Source organism: Anopheles marshallii, chromosome 2 (assembly GCF_943734725.1).
Source record: "Anopheles marshallii chromosome 2, idAnoMarsDA_429_01, whole genome shotgun sequence".
NCBI lineage: Eukaryota > Metazoa > Arthropoda > Insecta > Diptera > Culicidae > Anopheles > Anopheles marshallii.
In genome coordinates, this window is record NC_071326.1 from 8,052,547 (window position 1) to 8,067,375 (window position 14,829).

The 14,829-nt window shown below is 47.7% G+C and overlaps 5 protein-coding genes across 5 annotated transcripts; all 5 read left to right on the top strand.

Annotated features, from left to right (window-relative positions):
- The first annotated feature begins 300 nt into the window (after positions 1 to 300).
- On the top strand, positions 301 to 2,368 carry LOC128709900 (glucose dehydrogenase [FAD, quinone]-like). The gene is made up of 2 exons (XM_053804937.1): positions 301 to 1,821; positions 1,892 to 2,368. The coding sequence occupies exons 1-2, from the start codon at positions 301 to 303 to the stop codon at positions 2,366 to 2,368; spliced, it is 1,998 nt and encodes a 665-aa protein (XP_053660912.1).
- A 2,802-nt stretch (positions 2,369 to 5,170) lies between these two features.
- LOC128709904 (glucose dehydrogenase [FAD, quinone]-like) lies at positions 5,171 to 7,304 on the top strand. The gene is made up of 2 exons (XM_053804942.1): positions 5,171 to 5,461; positions 5,682 to 7,304. Exons 1-2 carry the CDS (start codon positions 5,171 to 5,173, stop codon positions 7,302 to 7,304), a joined length of 1,914 nt encoding a protein of 637 aa, XP_053660917.1.
- Positions 7,305 to 7,650: 346 nt separating this feature from the next.
- Positions 7,651 to 9,222, top strand: LOC128709908 (glucose dehydrogenase [FAD, quinone]-like). The gene has a single exon (XM_053804946.1). The coding sequence runs from the start codon at positions 7,651 to 7,653 to the stop codon at positions 9,220 to 9,222; it is 1,572 nt and encodes a 523-aa protein (XP_053660921.1).
- Positions 9,223 to 9,431: 209 nt separating this feature from the next.
- LOC128709915 (glucose dehydrogenase [FAD, quinone]-like) lies at positions 9,432 to 11,087 on the top strand. Its single transcript, XM_053804952.1, has one exon. It carries the CDS (start codon positions 9,432 to 9,434, stop codon positions 11,085 to 11,087), a length of 1,656 nt encoding a protein of 551 aa, XP_053660927.1.
- Positions 11,088 to 11,393: 306 nt separating this feature from the next.
- LOC128709916 (glucose dehydrogenase [FAD, quinone]-like) lies at positions 11,394 to 12,872 on the top strand. Its single transcript, XM_053804953.1, has one exon. The coding sequence runs from the start codon at positions 11,394 to 11,396 to the stop codon at positions 12,870 to 12,872; it is 1,479 nt and encodes a 492-aa protein (XP_053660928.1).
- Positions 12,873 to 14,829: the final 1,957 nt, after the last annotated feature.

Genomic DNA, 14,829 nt, shown 5'->3' on the forward strand with positions numbered 1-14,829 from the left:
TCATATTTGAATGACCAGTACATTGGTTGGTTCGGTTTAGAGCCCTTCCGGTCAGTATATAGAACGACCCCGTTTTGTTACTACTCCACGCCGAACCGATTATGATGATGGTAGCATTTCTGGGGTCTCCGCTGTAAATATACCCTTACTTGCGATTGGAACGTTTCGCGAGCTTAGTTTGCAATGAGAAGTCGTGTGAATATATACAAACCAGTGTCTCGCGTCAGCTGTGTAGCGAAAACAATTCTTTCCGAGCGGTATCTCGGCGCCGTTTGCTAAGTGTACGGGTTTATTCGAACGATGGGATTCGGCCCGCTGGAAACCCATAACACCCGGATGCGTATTTTGCTCACGCGTCCAAGCAGTGCGCTAATTTTACTGCTACTGGATGCCTGCATCTGGTTACAGCGCACGGACGTGGTCGATTTTCGCAACCGGGTCCAAGACATCCCGTCCCAATTCATCTATGACGTGTACGACTTTGTGGTGATTGGTGGCGGTAGTGCGGGTGCGGCCGTAGCCGCCCGACTGTCCGAGGTGTGCGATTGGAACGTACTGCTGCTGGAGGCTGGCACGGATGAGACGTTTCTCAGCGATCTACCCTATCTGTATCCGGCGCTCCAGAAGGGACCGCTCGACTGGCAGTTTGAAACCGAACCGAACGAACGCTTCTGTCAAGGAATGCGCGATAATCGGTGCAGTTGGCCGCGCGGCAAAGTTCTCGGTGGTTCCTCGGTGCTGAACGCGATGATGTACGTGCGGGGAAATCCCGAAGATTACGACGAATGGGCCCATCTGGGTAATGCGGGATGGAGCTGGCGCGATGTACTGCCGTACTTCGTGAAGATGGAGAATGTGCGCGATCCAAGGATTGCTGGCCGTCCATATCACGGCACGACGGGCCCGATGACGGTGGAGCTGTTCCGCAACCACACGTCACTGCAAGCCATGTTTCTGGAGGCGGCACGCGAGCTAGGCATGAAGCTATCGGACGAAATTAATGGACCCGATCAGTTGGTGTTTGCACCGCTGCATGGTTCCATCCGCGATGGGTTGCGGTGTAGTACGGCGAAAGGGTACCTGCGTCCGGTAGCCAACCGGAAGAACCTACACATCTCGATGAACTCGATGGTGGAGCGAATACTGATTGACCCCAAGGATCGACGTGCCTATGGTGTTCTGTTTCGCAAAGGCAACCGGCGTCAGTTTGTGCTGGTGACGAAGGAGGTCGTCCTCTCGGCTGGCGCCCTCAACTCTCCCCATCTGCTAATGCTTTCCGGCGTTGGACCACGGGATCAGTTACAGCGGCATGACATACGTGTGATTCGCGAATTGCCCGGCGTCGGACAAAACCTGCAGGATCACGTAGCAGCTGGTGGAGGTGTGTTTTTGATTCAGAATCCGCACGGAAACACACCCCTTTCGGTGCGTTTGGTTGAGGTTAACGATGTGTCAACTGCACGCGATTTTCTCTTTCGCAATCAGGGCCGGCTGGTCGCGATGCCGTCCTGCGAGGTGATGGGATTCATCAACACCAAGTACAACAGCCCCGGAAGCCACCGGGGTGATGTGCAGATCTTCATGTCGGCACAATCGGACATCTCGGACGGCGGCACCGAGGGTTTGGCTGGGGCAGGCCTTACGTACGATTATTATGCGCGCAACTTTGAATCATGGGTGTACCATGATTCGTTTCTCATCATGCCACTGTTAATGCGCCCCGAGAGTCGCGGATGGCTTGAACTACCCAGCGCAGATCCGTACGACAAGATCAAGATCCATCCCAACTATTTTGCCGTCGAGCGAGATCTGGACATCTTGGTGAGTTGATGAGATTTGGGGGATGCCTTTTCTGTTTTCTCCTTACACCAATGCTTTCTGCCATCGATAGGTGGAGGGACTCAAATTTGGCGTTCGTGTGGCGGAAACGTCCGTAATGAGAAGCATCAACGCGACATTCATCTACGATGCGGAGCATGGCGATACGTGCCACGGAATCACCGGTGACGAGTTTTTCAAATGCCTCATACAGCACTACTCGCAGACTATTTACCATCCGACGGGTACTGCCAAGATGGGACTCGCCACCGATCCAATGGCAGTGGTGGACAGTCAGCTACGGGTACACGGCATAGGCGGGTTGCGTGTGGTGGATGCCAGCATAATGCCGACGATAACCACCGGAAATACGAACGCGCCTACGATCATGATAGCAGAACGCGGTGCCGATCTGATCAAGTATGCGCATTTGCCGGCATTGGTGCGCGAAGAGCATTACCGACAGTGTGACAGCATCGACTACCAATATCACCCAACGAGAAGCAATACGGTGCCGCGAACGACACACACACTTAAAGCAACGCCATAATCTACAAGTGAGCGATTTCGATGTTTAGTTTTGGACGGTTAGTTGAGTTTCACGTTGAGAGCATCTCATTGAGACAAAATGAAACACAAAAACACGCTGTTTGTCAGTGCAATGAATGGTTGATTTGCTGAACTACTTGCTCAATCTAGATTTGCTATGTTGACAAAGATTATTAGTAGTGCGCAAACGTCGCCTGTTCCAGGAGTTATCCGATAAGGATTGGAAATATTATGATTCTCAGAAACGGTTTCAAAAACGGATGTAATCAGTTATTCTTATCTATCTATACAAAACTGCAATAAAAATGCATTATCTGTTAAGTTTCGATTCAAACAACGACGAACATTTATTCATGTTCCGCACCATGATCTTAAGGTCGTTCCATTGAAGGCCAAAATAATTGCTTGTGTTAGCAAAGGGAACAATTTTTCGTAACATCTCAACATAAAGTTTACTGCGAGGAGCACGCAGTTTGAATTTAAATGATTTTTAATCATAAGTAAAGATACTAAAATAATTTATAAGTGAATTTAAAATGCCGTGCAAGCAACAAAGGAAATAAAAGTTATTACTTACATTTTAAACAATTTGTTTCAAACCCATGTTGGTTGTAATTTATTGAAAATCACACCCGAACTGCATAAAAATGTAAGGCTAAATTTACCTTCAGCGCACCATCCCGCACAAATCAATCACAGAATGATACATGGAGGTTGATTCTACACACGTTTTGCTGAACTGTGGAACAAATACACCAAAAGACCCTAGCGCGCACAGCGAATGTGTGCGTATGGGCGGATGAGCGAACGCGAACTGTACGCGCGCGGTCCATGTACGAAGATAATAAAACGCCGGCCGATCGCGAGATGTGAGCCGCAGTTCTCGTTTGTGCTTTGTACCGTTCGGTTCGGTGCCGGTCCGTTCAAGAGTCAAGTTCAATGTAAGTAAAGCCATTGCTCTCGACTGGTGTGCGTACGAAGATTCCGGTTCTTTTGCCGCAGTTTAGCGGTGATTGTTTTACGTGGTGCGGTTAATAGGGTAACCTATAGTGGCACAAACGTACCATAAGTTAGGTTAACGCAACGGTGCAAAAGTAGGTCTGAGGGTGAGGATTTAAGTGTCGAGTGAGACGTTGGAAGATAAAAAAACTGTTAGTCGCGAAATGATTTAATTCATTTCTTCACTGCCCACAGTCCGCACGCATTGCTACAGTTTCCTACCAGTGTGTACATATACAGTTACAGCCGACTTCCTTTGCACATGCAAAACAAAACGATAATAACAAAAAAGCACATGTACGCATGCTTGTTTTGTGACACTGCTAAGGGGAAAATAAGTCATCGGTGTCTACGCATTATTTTTTGCTTTAGAGAGTAAGTAACGCTCTCGTACTTCTGACTTATCGCAGTGTTCGTCAGATCTTGTTCATTGCGGATACAAAAGTGGCGTTGCACCTCCCAGTTCATGAAGCGAGGTTAAACATGCAAATACGATCGATTGTAAACACTACTGCTCACGTAGAACACATCTTACGATTGCGCGAGCAATTACGCCAGTGTACAACCGGTTTTGATTGTTAATTTGGCAGCACACATTAAGGGCAGGTTATTACACAGTTTCAAGGCTCGTATTCACGTTCTCAACTGTTCTTTTGTTCTAGTTTTGTTACAATTTTTAAATTATATAACCTCCACCTGATGAACATGATTTTCCAAACTCGACACACATAGATGACGTTGATGACGTGTTAAAACTCGACCGTTAGTCTTAAAATTCGCCCTGTTTTTTTTTCATTAAATCATCAATAAACCGGCCCATGGGTGTAACTAGATAAGAGCTGGAGCACCACGATAAGCAGGTGCAACGAGCGTCTGTATTATATCCTGGTTATCGCTATACCGCTAACATGATTTTTGAAGTGACAAACAGAGCGATAATGTTGATGTCACGCTTACCCACCACCATTTTAACGCCAGAGAACGCGCAGAGGAGCATGATTATAAAGCATTTTGATCACTGTTCATCCAACTACGCGCAGAAGTGTGCCAGTTTGCCGCCGTTGACATACCTGTGCAGGGGGAAAAAAAGACAAAACAAAAACGCATTTAAGTAAATTTGGAATTAACGTACCGACGGAGGTATTAGTACTACAGCATTATACTACGAAACATGACGTCAGTACGTTGTATTTTTAGGAGAATCGTCATTTAATGCGTGAGTGTGCGTGCAACAATTGTTCGACTGCTTGTTTGTTTTGCGAAGAGGGTTAAAATAAACAATCAAGACAAAATATCATCCTCACTTTTGAACAAGCACATGTGAGCTTCAATGCGGCAAGGAGAATTTTGGTTCTTAACTTCTCATTCTACTTTCGTTGCGAACGAAGTAAAAATATGACAATATTTGACCAATATTGGAAAATATCTAAAAGTTATATCTAGACCGTTACATACTCGCTCTACCGCAAACAAACACAATAATTTACCAGAAAACTTAACCTTCCTGGCGCCAAGGCTGTTGATAACATGTTTGCACGCTGTCATCAGCAGGGCCATCATTGCATGCGTATGGTTGACCTTTGCTGCACATGCACCACACTATAAGAACCGGGCCGATAGATAGGTAGCGAGTCAGTCTAGCAGAGCCGTTCCATCGACAACCAGGCCACGGTTAGCATTCGTCCGTACAGGTAGCAGACGTAACCGACCAAACTCTTCTGCCGTTGCAGCCTACATTTAAGATCCCGGAACACGTCACACACCGTTGCAACCGGTAAGGGTAACGCGCAGCAGGAAACACAACATGGAGGCCTTGATGGGTGGCCAGTGCGCGGCGCAGAGCGTCGGACCGGCCAATCAACTGTTCGGGCTGCTGGTGCAGACTATCCTGGCGGCGCAGTGCGCGATTTCACCCCCGGACATGTGGCCGAAAGACTACGGCCCGACGGCACTGGCGCAAGGTTTGGACGAGTACGATTTCGTGATCGTAGGTGCCGGATCGGCTGGTTCCGTTGTGGCGAACCGTCTGTCCGAAAACCCCGACTGGAAGGTGTTGCTGCTGGAGGCTGGTGGTGATCCACCGATCGAATCGGAGGTAGGGTTTTAATATGATTTGCCCATTGCGATATTTTGTTCACCTCCAGTCAGGCGAAGGTTGGTGGTGGGTTTCGCATATACAAAGAGTTTGCTTATTGCATGATATGCTTGCCCTTCCTTCATTTTGCACTTTCAGTTTTTTTATCTCTCTCTCCCTATACTCTTTTTGTCCTATTCCTACTTTATACTTAATGTTCCTTACCATCCACCTCCTGTAGATTCCTTTTTTGCAAATACACTTAGAAAAATCAAATGTAGATTGGGTTTACTATGCCCACTCGAGTGATGGAAGCAATCCAAACGATCGTACTGCCTGCCGGGCTTCAATGTCACCGGAAGGTTGCTATTGGCCACGAGGTAAAATGCTCGGAGGTTCTGGTGCGATGAACGCGATGGTCTATATTCGTGGCAATGCACGCGACTACGATACATGGGAAGCTATGGGCAACGCTGGTTGGGGATGGAAGAACGTTTTACCGTACTTCCGCAGGTCGGAAAACAACCACGATGCGGCGGTGGTTGATGATGGGACATTCCACGGTACGGGAGGCTACTTATCCGTCAGCAGCACTACCGGTGATTCGGAAAAGATGGAGCAACTGTTAGCGGCTGTTCGGGAAAGTGGATACAAACATTTGGAAGACTTCAACGGTAAAGATCACGTTGGTTTTGGGCGCATGCAGTTGAACACAATCAATGGTACACGGTGCAGCCCAGCAAAAGCGTTTCTAGTTCCGGCCAAGCATCGACCAAATCTGGATGTAATCAAGCATGCCCTAGTAACGAAGCTCGAGTTTGATGTGAATCAACGGATATCAGCAGTTCGGTTTATACTCACTCAACATAACACTGCTTCAGGAGGTCACAAAAATGAGCTGGAAGTTAAGGTGAGAAGAGAAGCAATCGTTTCTGCCGGGGCAGTAAACACGCCGCAACTTCTCATGTTATCGGGCATTGGACGTGAAGAAGATCTGAGCGAGCTCGATATTTCAGTCGTGTCAGATGTCCCGGTTGGACGTAAGCTCCAGGATCATGTAATGGTGCCGTTGTTCTACCGAATCTACCGTTCTACAGCCAGAGACTTTGACCTCAACCGTGACATTGTGGCGCACTTGTACGATTACCTGTTGCATCGGAACGGCCAGCTTACCGAGCCTGGAATCAACGCATTCATAGGCTTTATAAACACAGCCAACCATTCCGATCCGTATCCCAACATACAATATCATCATTTGTACTCGCGCAAACGATCAGATGTCGCCGGGCGGTGGATAAGAAAGATGGTTCGGGATGGACCCGTAAGCAACTTTATTGAAGACGCTAACAACGAAGCGGACTTACTTGGCGCGTTTGTTATTTTACTCAAGCCCAAATCGTGGGGCCGTATCCGATTACGCTCGGGAAAAGTCTGGGATAAACCATGGATTGATGCCGGCTATCTTACCCATCGCCACGACATGCAAACATTGCGCGAGGGGATCCGCGCACATCTCCGCATCTTGGCGACAGAAGCCGCCGAACGGATGGAAGCAGAGCCGGTACGGATAGATCTACTCGCTTGTCGGGAGGAACAGTACGACTCGGATGCATATTGGGAGTGCTATATTAGAGAGCTATCGCTAACGCTCTACCATCCGGTGGGAACTGCCAAAATGGGTTCTTCCGACGATCCAGACACGGTAGTTGATTCGAGACTGCGCGTCAGAGGAGTGAAAGGGCTACGAGTAGTCGATGCCAGTGTCATGCCCGATATTGTAAGTGGCAACACGAATGCAGCAGTCATCATGATTGGTGAGAAAGCATCGGACATGATTAAGGAGGATAATGGATGGAATATATAGAAAAATCCATATCCGTGTGAAAGGATGTATGGGACAACAAAAGAAAAGTACAGAATATTGGAAATACGCTACTACTGTAAATATTGCCTTGCGTTTGTACTGCACTCTAGTTCGGCCTTATATAATGCACTGTCCGGTGGTAGTGAGGAGATTGCGAGTTGATATGACAAGTGGTTTGGAGTGGTTTTATCGCTTTGCCTTGTTCGAGTGGCACTTGCGGAAGCGCACGACTTTAAGCAAACGCACTAAACAGGGAGATGTTAAGAACATACTCTACCTCATCGATACACATATTGATGACGCTGTAACTTTAACGTATTTGTACTCCCAACTTCAGATCGCCACCATGGCAATGGCGTTGCAGCATAGCGCAGTTGATTGGGCGTATAACGTACAGCGAACAGATAGTTCAGGTCTAGGTACGCGCAATGGAACGTTCTGGCCGCGAGGCCGCACCCTTGGAGGTTCTGGTGCAATTAATTCGATGGTGTACATACGAGGCAATCGTCGGGATTACGAACGCTGGAGAAGCCTGGGTAATCCCGAGTGGGGCTGGGAAGACGTTTTGCCGTATTTTCGAAAGTCTGAAAATATGAACACACCCAGTCTGGCAGGCGGTGCCGGTGCTAAGTATCACCGAACGGGAGGATACTTGAACGTGGAGCAGCGTATCGATAACAGAACACTGAACGCCATTATCAAACAAGCTGCAGTCGAGCTAGGATACGAATGGATTGCAGATTTTAATCTTGACCGGCACGTTGGCTATGGCAGTTCTCAGCATACGGTTATCGGACCGACACGATGCAGCCCGGCAAAGGCGTTCCTCACACCGATTCGAAACCGCGAAAACTTACACGTCATCAAGCACGCGCTGGTTGATCGGGTGCTGATAGATGAACGCAATGTCGCCACGGGGGTGAGCTTCGTTATTGAAGGAAGCCAGCGTGTGCAGCAGGTGACCGCACGCCGAGAAGTGATTGTAGCAGCAGGTGCCATCAACACCCCACAGCTATTGATGCTGTCTGGGGTTGGACGTGCGGACGAGCTGCAGCAGTTCGGTATACCGGTCAAAGTCGACCTGAACGTTGGAGGCAATCTGCAGGACCATGTGGCGGTACCGTTGGTCTTTAAATTTTATAACCTGCCCGATTCAACTACTGATGAACAGTTTGCGCAGATTAATGAGCTCTACAACTATGCTGTTCTAAATCAAAGCCAGGCCATCGCCCGAACTGGGTTTCTAGATACTATGGCGTTCCTCAATACGAAAAATGCCAGCGATCCTTTTCCGGACCTACAGGTGTTCTACATAGGTCTTCCGAAGGGCGGTCGATATAGCGCGACTCTCGCAAACAACCACGAGCTCAGTGAAACTATAAGCGCATCGGTTCAAGAAGCGGACCGTTTAACACCAGCGGTTTATGTGCACATTACGGCACTCAATCCGAAGTCACGCGGTCGGGTGAAGTTGGCGAGCACTCAGCCGCGCGATCATCCCATGATAGAGGCAAATTACTTCGAAAATAGCGACGATCTGCACGTAATGGTACAGGGCATTCGTCTCCAGCAACGATTGTTTCAAACTAAAGCGTTCAGGATGGCAGGTGCCACCCTTCACCGCATCGATATCCCGGGCTGTAGAGATCAAGTGTATGACACGGACGACTACTGGGAGTGCTATGTGCGACAGTTGACCATCACAACCTACCATCCGGCTGGCACGGCAAAAATGGGTCCGGCTACTGATCAGGACGCGGTTGTTGACTCGAGACTACGCGTCAGAGGCATTCGCGGTTTGCGAGTGATCGATGCCAGCATTATGCCACTGGTGATCAGTGGCAATACGAATGCCCCTACTATGATGATAGCGGAACTGGGATCTGATTTCATCAAACATGATCACGCTGATCTTTGACATGTTTACGGCGAAAGTTTTTAAAATTAAAGATAAAATTGTTCAGTACAATTAATTTGAGTTTAAAATAATACACCTTACCATGCCTACCGATCCATTCCAAACTATTATACTTCCCTATAAAGACCCTCAACTTCCAAATAACAACCGGCCTTGATCTTAATCCTTATTTCTATATTCTCTGCTGTGTAGCGTTGTCATACGGGGTAATGGTTTTAATACGGTTTAGTCATCACCACACACACATAAATCGCTTCTTGCAGATACCGGAGACATTCTTCACCATACAGAAAACCGATGCCGACTGGGAAAATTACGCCGAGCGCACGCCACTTGCTAGCAAAGGCTCGAAAGATGGTTCTTTCTGGCCAAGAGGTCGAACACTCGGCGGATGTGGGGCCATCAATGCGATGCTGTACGTGCGCGGCAACTCGCGCGATTACGATGATTGGGCAGAGCTCGGCAATCCAAACTGGGGCTGGAGCGACGTTCTGCCTTACTTCAAGAAAAGTGAAGACAACCACGACCCAGAGCTGTTGCGTCGCGATGGTGGCAAATATCACGCCAGCGGTGGTTACCTCAAAGTTGGCAACTTCCCGGTGAATCACCCACTGTCGGAAGTAATGCTGGATGCGTTCAAAGACGCTGGGTTTGAGAGCAACGCCGACAACAACGGCGAACGTCAGGTTGGGTTTGGTCGGGCACAGGGTACCATCATCAACGGCACCCGTTGTAGCCCGGCGAAGGCTTTCCTGGTGCCGGTGAAGGATCGTCCAAATTTGCACGTCATTAAACACGCCGTCGTCGTCACGGTGGAGCGCGATCCTTCGACGGAACGCTTCAAGTACGTGAACTTTATGATCGATAACAAGGTGCTGAAGGTGGCGCATGCCCGCAAGGAGATTATCCTAGCAGCAGGCGCGATCAATACGCCCCATATTTTGCAACGGTCCGGCATTGGTCCGAGTGCGCTGCTAAACAAGGTGAACATTCCATTGGTAGCCGATCTACCGGTAGGAGAAAATCTACAGGACCATCTGTTCGTGCCACTTCTGTTCAAGTTCCACAAATCTACTGCTGAAAACTACAACATTCAGCAGGAAATGGCCAAAAATCTATTCCAGTACATTATGACACGTACGGGACCGATGGCTGGCCATGGTGTGACGAGTGTGATCGGATTCGTCAACACGCTCGACACTGCCAGCCCGTTCGCGGACATTGAGTATCATTTCTTCCAGTTCGAAAAGGGCTCCGGAAAGTCGGTTCTGTTTTGCAACAAGGTTGGTTACAGCGAGGAGATCTCGCAGTCCATGCTGGAGGCTGCTACGGAGGCCGATGTGGTGATGGCCATCGTGGTGCTGCTAAATCCGAAATCGAAAGGACGCGTCACGCTTGCCACCGAAAGCTTTAGCGAGTTTAACCCTCCGCGCATCGAGAGCGGCTACCTCGAGGAACAGGAAGATGTGGAGGCAGTCCTACGCGGCATTCGCTATATCAATAAGATTGTCGATACGCCAACTTTCGGCGAGCACGAGGGTGAACTCCATAGAATGAAGCTGTCGGAATGTGACCAGCGGACGTACGACAGTGACGCTTACTGGGAGTGTTACGCGCGGCAATTGACACTTACCCTGTACCATCCGGTTGGCACGGCAAAGATGGGCCCGGACAGTGACAAAGACGCCGTCGTGGACGCTAGGCTGCGCGTGAAGGGCACCAAAGGATTGCGCGTGGTGGATGGTAGCATTATGCCGAAGATAGTGTCGGGAAATACGAACGCTCCTATTATGATGATCGGCGAAAAGGCGTCCGACATGATTAAAGAAGACTGGGGCGAGGGACCAAAGCATACTGAGCTTTAAACTTACCGTTTTTGTGTAGTAAATGTGTGTACGTTCAATAAATGTACCATCGCCTACAGTTCATTTTGTGTTCGTTTCATTTCCGTCTTTTCATTGCTGCTGCTTGCTGTGTGTTTGCGTTGATCTGGCGATTGCCAGAAATCCTGCTTTTTGATACTGAAATTCGTCATGTCTTCTACATACAATCAGGTACCGTATCTGGCTTTTGCGTTAATGAACAGCTCCCATGTGTGGAATTATTATGCCGAAAAGAGTGACACAGCCAGTAAAGGGTATAAGCGCGGCAGCTATTGGCCACGCGGTAAAATGCTGGGCGGTTGTAGCAGTAACAACATTATGCTGTATGTGCGAGGCAACAGTCGCGACTATGACCGGTGGGAGCAGCTGGGCAACCCGGGCTGGGGTTGGAAGGATGTGCTGGAATACTTCAAAAAATCCGAAGACAATGGAGCGCAGCACATGCTACAGGAGCGAGCCGAATACCATGCGCAAGGTGGCCTACTCAAGGTCAATTCCTTCATGTCCAACGAAATGACCAAAATAGTCATAGCGGAGGCGGCCCATGAATTGGGAATACCGGAAATTATGGATATCAACAGCGACGAGTACATCGGATACAATGTAGCCCAGGGTACGGTGTACAAGGGCAGACGCTGGAGCACAGCGAAGGCGTTTCTTAACACCGCTAAAGATCGGCCGAATCTGCACATCATTAAAAATGCCCATGTGAAGAAGATCAATTTTGACGGAACAGTGGCAACCGGGGTTACGTTCGATCTGCCCAATCAGGTGGATATTTCGGTCAGCGTTGGTAAGGAGGTAGTTCTCTCTGCTGGTGCAGTGAACACCCCTCAGATTTTGCAACTCTCCGGAGTGGGAGCAAAAGAGCAACTCGACCGACACAGCATTCCCGTGGTGAAAGATGTACCGTCGGTGGGTGAAAATTTGCAGGATCACGTGATCATACCGCTGTTCCTTACGCTGCACGGTTCGCGTCCAATCGAACGCAGCATGGACGAACTGTTGGACAGTATCTATAGCTATTTCCGTTACGGGCTCGGTACGTTCGGTACCGTCAGTGTGACGGAGCTACTAGGATTTGTGAATACTCAAAGCCCGGCAGCCAAGTTTCCTGACATACAATTCCATCACATGTTGTACCTCTGGAAAACGCCTGACGTAGCAAGAATTACAGAATGTTTCGGCTGGGAAGATTACATCGCCCATCAGATTATCGAGCAGAACCAAAAATCCGAAATCCTTACGGTATTGGTGACGCTGCTCAATCCCAAATCTAAGGGCTCCATACAGCTCCGGTCATCCGATCCTCACGAAGCTCCAATCATCAACGCGAATTATCTAGACGACCAGCGGGATGTGAAAACTGTTATCCGTGGCATACGGTTCTTCCGCAAGCTGCTGGATACGGAGAATTTCGGTTACCACGAACTAAAGGACTTCCATCTGAAGATCGCTGAGTGCGATCAGTTGGAATACGATTCAGATAGCTATTGGGAGTGTTACGCTCGCTACATGTCAACGACGATCTATCATCCTACGGGCACGGCCAAAATGGGCCCCGATGGTGACGCCAGCGCCGTTGTTGATTCAAGCCTGAAGGTAAGAGGGGTGCAAAAGCTGCGCGTAATTGATGCCAGCATCATGCCGGACATTGTAAGTGGTAATACAAACGCACCGACAATCATGATCGGTGAGAAAGGATCCGACTTAATAAAGCAAGATTACGATGTAAAGAAAGACTCTGCTACACATACGGAGCTTTAAGCTATGTGGTGTAGAAATTAAAACGAATAAAATTGGTATTTGGTGAGCATATTTAGCATGAATAATTATGGATTGATGCTTAATTGATTTGTTTCGAATAGAATCACTAGATCGTAATGATCCCGAAATAGAGTAAACGCGTGTGAAAGAAGGGAACCGTTTTGTTTCAGACGTTTGCTGCTTTTGCCCCTAAATGCATGCAATCCGCGGTGCCTACGATGCAAGCTTATACAGTGAAGGCAGTTTAGGTACGTTTGGTCTGTAGTTTTTGAATAAAATATTTGTTTCAAACAAGATTACTCAACAATAATTATTTTTTTCCTGCGTATCTATTGTCAACTTTACATTCATTATTTCTTGTAAGGTAAAGGGGGTTCGTACCGTTTTCCTAGCTTTCGGCATTGGCCTTAAAGTGGGAGAAAGTGATTTGACTGTCACGTACGCAATACGATTTCTACCGCATTCCATTACATACGATACCCATCACTATTACTTAACTTCCTAATTTAAATGTATCGAGCGAGCGACATTACCCATTTACTACTTTATAACCAATACAATTTTACATTCGATTGCGGGAACCGAAATGAGTCGAGAGATACTGTAGTAGTACTTGCGATTAAGCATGTCATCGTACTCTTTCCATATTTGAAATAAGTCTTCATTGGCAGTCATAACTTCTCATACGTTATTCATCGTTAGTTGGCTGAATGGTTTACCTGTAAAGAAAAGACACAAAACAACATTTTATTAGTCGATCGTTTTACAATTTGATGCGTTGCATATTGCTCCTGTGTCCCACTTTCCACCAAGATTGGTGCCTTTAAAATCTTCGTACGACTCTTTATTGTATAATATACCCGAGGCTAGAAATAGCACGGTGCTAAGGTCGAACCACACTGGATCTTTCTTTGCAAATTTTGTCACTCTGCTGCTTCGGGGGTTGTGTGAGCACATACAACAACACGCATTCTCCCCCCGCACGGTAGAAGCGGTCGGTCTGGCCAACTAACCAAATGAAGTCGGCAAGATTCCTGCAACAAACCCCGACCTATAGTACATCGACATGCTGGATACAGAGGCAACTTGGCTGATACGGACACCGTGTGCATCTCGCACAGACCGGTTAGTGCATTTACCAAAAACGTCACTCTCGCAGTGTGTCGGCGAGGCGATGGTGCAACTGGCGCTGCAATTGCTTAAGGCGAAAACAAGCATCGAAAGGCTGAGAGAGTGGGAAAAAGAATAATGCATCATCGTGAACCTACCCCAATCGATAAGCACAATGTAATAGGTTGGTATTAAATAACTGAAACAAGTGAGGTAAACATTTTGAGTTGTGTGTTTTACACAAGATTGCAACGCTAATTAGAGTACAACACATTTAAGTACATTTTGAAAGTGAATGCGTTTTATCGTAATTAATCGTGCGGCAGGAGCAAACACACGTAAAAGGTTACCCATGCATTGGAACGCATCTGTACGAGATTGATTTTCAAAAAGCATAAAGCGTCTTGAATCGTTCGTCCTGAATCGCCGAATTTGCACAACTTTACAAACAGTGTCCTACATTAGCATTGGTTTTGTCCCGCTTGAAATAACATTTGCAAACAAATAGCCGTAGTAAAACAACCATTAGCCCCCCCGCGTTCGTTGCCAAAACACCAACAAAAAAAAGCTTCTAATACCCCCATAAATACCACAGCATCATAAAATGCAGCGTTGCAAGGACATTACCCTGCATTAATTATCTCGTCAACAAAGTTTGTCCAATCAGCCGTATCTTATTGTTTCTCTACGAACTTTCAAACTTCTCACCTACCGCCTGTGTTTTTTTTTCCATTTTCCGTAACGATTACCGAATCAAACGGAACACAACACGTACGCCGCCGATCCGATCTCGGTGAAGGTCAACGTTTGAAGATGAAGCGAAAATTGATCGATTGAGTTTACGTAC

Excerpts from the sequence above, each read along its gene's own strand:
- LOC128709915 (XM_053804952.1), top strand. The coding sequence starts at position 9,432 with ATGGTTTTAATACGGTTTAGTCATCACCACACACACATAAATCGCTTC.
- LOC128709904 (XM_053804942.1), top strand. The coding sequence starts at position 5,171 with ATGGAGGCCTTGATGGGTGGCCAGTGCGCGGCGCAGAGCGTCGGACCG. Across the intron at positions 5,462-5,681 it reads ATCCACCGATCGAATCGGAG|ATTCCTTTTTTGCAAATACA; the intron begins GTAGGGTTTTAA and ends CACCTCCTGTAG.
- LOC128709908 (XM_053804946.1), top strand. The coding sequence starts at position 7,651 with ATGGCAATGGCGTTGCAGCATAGCGCAGTTGATTGGGCGTATAACGTA.
- LOC128709900 (XM_053804937.1), top strand. The coding sequence starts at position 301 with ATGGGATTCGGCCCGCTGGAAACCCATAACACCCGGATGCGTATTTTG. Across the intron at positions 1,822-1,891 it reads AGCGAGATCTGGACATCTTG|GTGGAGGGACTCAAATTTGG; the intron begins GTGAGTTGATGA and ends TGCCATCGATAG.
- LOC128709916 (XM_053804953.1), top strand. The coding sequence starts at position 11,394 with ATGCTGGGCGGTTGTAGCAGTAACAACATTATGCTGTATGTGCGAGGC.